Below are 5,137 nucleotides of genomic sequence, written 5' to 3'. Positions count from 1 at the left end.
TTTGGTTACAACGATAACTCTTTTCCACCTGATCATTCCGTACATTACCTCACGGACTACCGCTTTAGTCTACCTCGCCTTAGCACGGACCGAGCCTAGAGGAGTATAGCCTAACCCCGTGTAACATGATGGTACGCTGGATGGTGGTCAAGCATGTAAACATACTTTCTACAGCAATCGGCACCCCATGCGCGGACACCACCTGAGGTCCAACCAGGAGTTCTGAACTCGCCCAGTGCTACTAAGCGGTAGCTGGGAAGACATGTACCCGGGCTGTTAACGTCTCGGCCTCCAGGGAAACAGGAACTAGGGACGGAGTTCAAGACCTCGGTAGGAAAGTCCGGGTTCACAATTCTCCACTGTTCGGCACAACCTGATGCAAAGGTGAAGGATGTTGTGAGTGGTGGAAACGAGTTGTCGGAGTCTGATGTAGGAAAGAACTCTCCCGATTGTACTGTATACAGTGTATATCCAGCATCTTCGATACCCGCCATAACGTGGTTCCAGCAGAAAACTGCGCGCAAGAAGTCGATAGGAATGGGAATGAGGTAGATAAGATACCCCAGACAATGTACCACCAGCAAGGACCAGGTACTTGATCACAATGCATCGGCGGCGGTCACGCTGCGCCTATTGCTAATCTACATTACTGCGTTGAGACCGTCCTGCATGGTGATATGGTCAATGGCATCCGATTTGCGGACTCGACTACGCCGTATATGCGCATGAAGAGGAGTTCTATGTGACCTGTGAGGGGCGTTGTTTCATTGGTTCGTGAGCACTACTTGGGGCTGTGCCGCATCTTGGTTGCGCAACCTTGCTTTGAGCTTCGTTGAAGCCTGCGTGACATGACGGCAGGTGTGCGAGTGCGCAAACTTGTGCAGGTAAGTGGAAAAGGAGTCTTGTTCACATCAAAGTCGTGATTAGTTGTTGCGTCAGGACGTTGGGTAGGCGATGCTGCTGAGAAGCTCGGCTGGTGTTTGGCGCCGTAGTGACTCAAGTCCCTGGGCTGCAGCGACGTCGAGTGTGACTGCTTGATCTGTCCGAAAAAACCACCGCGGATCGCATGTTGAAAGACAAGAGGCACAGCCAACGTTGCCTCCTGCTGTGGTGCTGCGCACGCTGCGAACCCTGCAAAATACGCTACTGGTGCGTGGCAGTGTGGAATCGAGATGATGGTTATTGATCCTGGTGTTTCTTTCCAGTAAGTTCCGGCTCCTTCTCTTGCGTGCTGTTGTCAACGTGGAGTTGGTACCTCTGGACCTCGTCTGGGAATGTGCAACTAGAACACCATCGACCCATGTAAACAGCCGCCTGTGGAACTGAAATTATTGTGAGTCGAAAGTCTCCAAGCCAACGTGTGAAAAGGGTCGGAGACTGATTGCTAGACTACAGGACGTTGAATGGTGTTCGCTCGGTCGAGCCGCCCGCATCCCGCAAAACCACTCCACACCTTTACTCTGATCACGCATTCACATGATCAGCGCGTTGGCAACGGTCTCGCCATCAATCACGAATCCACGTGCACCATCGCGAACATCTCAGCTCACGCACCCAAGACTCGTTGAGCCGCACGCATCAGCCAATGGTTAAAATAGCCACCAATCCCCCTCCTTCTTCCAGGCACGACGAAACACTGAATTTTGCGCAGACAGCAACTATGACACACGAAATGGCCTTTAGAGGTAACTCGTGTGTCAAAGTCAAGAACGTGATGGTTGCGCAGTGGGACCTTGCGGTATAAAAAGTTTGACGAAGCTGAGCCGATGAAAGCCGCACGACGCCTCTCACCACGTTCTCGTGAGTACCTGACGGGAGCTAAGCGGTTAACGGAGATCATGCCATGGGCATTAGCTATTTTCGGGTTGATTTTGTATGGAAAGGGTCTAGTCAGGGCAGATGTGAACGATACTATGATGACGTCCTACGGTGTGCGTTGCGGCTTCTAGACACTCGGTGGAAACCAAGGCGAGGCGATACTACCTTACTAGACCCACATGTGCGACCGTTGCGAAAAATCAGTCACGATGCACGTGGAGGATGTGTCCAAGATCTCACGATCGTTTGGCTGGGGATGGAAAGGGGAAGAAAATTTCTTCGTTGTGCCATGGGGTATATAAGGGGCGGGGAGGTGGGTTCGTTGTGAGAGCATCAGCAACAAGCCATCAAGTCTACTACTACTAGTTCGCCATCATCAAACTCTCCTATACACTTCGAACAATTCGAACGAACAAACCTTCTCAACAACCTCAAAACCACCACCAACATGAACAACTTCGACTCCCACCCGCGCATCCTGTCGCTCTCTTCCGCTTCAACCCCATCTTCCATCCCCACAACACCCTCTTCGCAGTCTCGCCGCCAATCTCACGAGTCGGCCCACGACGCCCACCACTTCGTCAACCAAGAAGAGAAGACTCAACACAAGCTCAACCTCAGCATCAAAAAGATGTGGGAAGGCGTCAAGAAGCACGCTATCGAGCACCACAAGAGCGTCAACGCTGCATACATGGCCAGCTACGGATGCGGCGCTCCCTCCGGTACTGTTACCCAGGGCAAGCCCTTGTAGATGGAGGTGTGAAGATCAAGAAAGAGGAGGAGAAGGATGTAAATGACGACACGACGACCAAAAGTGCATTTCGAGCGAGACAAAAGCGGATTTTCTATCAAGCATTATACCCCGACGAACGATCAGTAGCGCCGAGGAGGAGCTGGGACAGTGGCTCTGGAGACTGTCGTAATGTCTAATAATATATCTGCAAAACATTTTTCATTATCTCACCTTTGAATACCAGTGCGTCTGTGAAGATCGTTAGGACAATGATGACAATTTTGAACTACTAAAACATCCAGCCCATTTATCATGATCCCTCTTTCCAGTTTCATGTTCTAGGTCATCTTCTCTACTGCACCGTATCTTTCAACCACTTCGGCACTTCCATCGACTCCTTTCCCTCTCCAACTTTCCCAAACAGATTCCCTAGCCACTTTTGACTCTTCAACACCTTCGTCCCCTGATCCTGATCCTCATCCCTGACATATGCCGTCGCACTGCCATGCTCTACCACACGCTCAAGCCAAGCCTTGAACCCAGGATAAAAGAACATAGCCGCAGTCCCCCCACTAGCCCAAGTCACACAAGCCCATTCCATCTGCTCCCATTCATCTTCACTACCCGCGAAGTCTCGAACCGCGTTTCTAACACTATTCTTATCGAGCTCGCTCAAGTCTTCATCTTCCAGCAATTTCTTCACGGCGTCTTTGATCGGCGTGACGGTAGATGGAGGGATCAGCCACACATTATCGATATCCTCGAACCCGAGTTCCAATGCGCAGCCAATGACAAAGTGTTCTGGATAGTCGCCGTATCCGTTTGCAGTGGGGCGAGGTGCAAAAGGCCAGTTGGCCCAGCGAGCAGGAATGTCAAGCGCAAGACCGGTAAAGTAATCTTCTTCGGCCGGGTCGAGCCATCGTAGTTTGTCGACTGTGTGCAGGGGTGGTTGGAAGTCGCCTAGAGGATGGCCCCACATATGCCCAACGGTACCATTGCTGATCTGGAGGAAATTCTTGTAGTCAGATGGGAGTTTGATGCCCAGCCGGGTCTCGGCCTGTGCAATCTGTTCTTCCTTCGCGGGGGAGTCGAAAAGGGATGTGCTTCTGGCACGAACTGAATTTTGTGAGACTTCGGCGTCGGTTCTGATGGCTTGTGTGACGTCTTCTGCGGCCTTTAACAGTTCTGGCATGGAAAGGTGAGCTGATGGTTTGGTACGGCCATTCGTGAGTCGCTCGATTAAAGCGGTCTCGAAATCGTGCGCGAAGGCCGTGAGCGCCGCTTCATCGATACTGAGCGCTTGCCTCAACGCTCCTCTTTTGTAAAGTCTCCAAGCTTGTCTCGATCCTGCTATTGCCCAATTGTCAGAATGTCTCTCCCCTAAACTGTATGCTAGCCATCGCAACAGCTCGTCAGGTGATGGAGCTCCAAGCAAGTCTAGGCCTCTGCCCTCTTCGTGCTTTCCATGCTGCTCCTCAGCCGCTAAAACCAAATCTAGTGCCTCTAGCAAGCCACAACTCACAATGGAGACATGGGTAGTCCGACCTGCAGTTTCCAGGTTATGGACGATGTCTCGTGCATTGGTAAGCATCTGAGTGGTGCTGGTTGGTCCGTCGGAGTTGTTCGCTTGGAGCTCCAGCTCTCTCTGTATGTCATCAAGGCTGACCGCCTCATCATCACTCGGCATAACAGCATCTATGCTTTCCTCTTTCGCTCCAACAGTGTGTAGACTTGCCTTTGGGTCTTCCTGAGGAGGCCGGACTTGCATGACAACGTCTATTGGTTCCTGGTTTGGTTCCTGGTTAGATCGTTTTTTGGCTGCGGTTTTGTTTCGCTGGGTCGTCTGGGTCACCGCCCTCTGCTTCGCTCGTCTATTCCTCACAGCCTGTCGTACCTTTTCTTCCTCGCCATCGGGCCACGGTACCCCATCTTCCTTTGCACGCAGATCCCACAAGAACCAAAGACTTCCCTGGCTCCGATATGGGTAGCTGTCGTGATACAGGTCATAGTTGTTGAGGTTACTCATCAGGCGCCCCGCGACGTCGGTGTAGCCCAAGAGAGCAAGCTCTGGAATGATGTACCCGGTGTAATAGTATAATTTATCGTTGTCGCACTGAGAAAGGTGGGCCCGAAAGGAGAAGCTGGGTGAAGAAGACATTACGATGTTGTTGATCGTATTCTCAACGCTTACTTGGTGGTGGCATCGACGCGTTGGGCGTTAAGACGACGCTGACGTCATGTGGAGATTTAGGCAACCAGGAAGTTTCCAGCGGACAGAATGCAACAAGATAAGAAGAAAAAAACGAACATATCAGGAAGACCGTTGGAAGGCAATCGAAATCTAGTGGACTGGTAAAAACTCTAGGCGAGTCTTCCACAAGGCTGGATTAGATGTGCGACAGTATCTTCCATAAAAGGTTCGACACCACGGTAAATAGCGCCAATGTCTAAAATAGGTTGACGGAGAAAATCGAGGAACAAACCTAAAGATTGAAGACGCTTTGACTCTCGAAATCACGATAAAAAATGACGTTAGGAACGGCTAGAAAGAGAAGAAGAGTTGACAGTGAAAACGACTGAGACATG

The 5,137-nt window shown here is 51.1% G+C and overlaps 2 protein-coding genes across 2 annotated transcripts; one reads left to right on the top strand and one right to left on the bottom strand.

The window, feature by feature from the left end:
• Positions 1-2,266: 2,266 nt before the first annotated feature.
• Positions 2,267-2,569, top strand: J4E82_011616 (uncharacterized protein; the record flags this gene model as incomplete). Its single annotated transcript, XM_051737816.1, has 1 exon — positions 2,267-2,569. The coding sequence occupies one exon, from the start codon at positions 2,267-2,269 to the stop codon at positions 2,567-2,569; it is 303 nt and encodes a 100-aa protein (XP_051582428.1).
• A 334-nt stretch (positions 2,570-2,903) lies between these two features.
• Positions 2,904-4,709, bottom strand: J4E82_011615 (uncharacterized protein; the record flags this gene model as incomplete). Its single annotated transcript, XM_051737815.1, has 1 exon — positions 2,904-4,709. The coding sequence occupies one exon, from the start codon at positions 4,707-4,709 to the stop codon at positions 2,904-2,906; it is 1,806 nt and encodes a 601-aa protein (XP_051582427.1).
• Positions 4,710-5,137: the final 428 nt, after the last annotated feature.

This window comes from Alternaria postmessia (genome assembly GCF_024291825.1).
Source record: "Alternaria postmessia strain BMP 2775 chromosome Unknown scaffold_248, whole genome shotgun sequence".
Classification (NCBI taxonomy): domain Eukaryota; kingdom Fungi; phylum Ascomycota; class Dothideomycetes; order Pleosporales; family Pleosporaceae; genus Alternaria; species Alternaria postmessia.
Note: the sequence above shows the minus strand (reverse complement) of the source record. Positions and strands in the feature narration are given on the sequence as shown.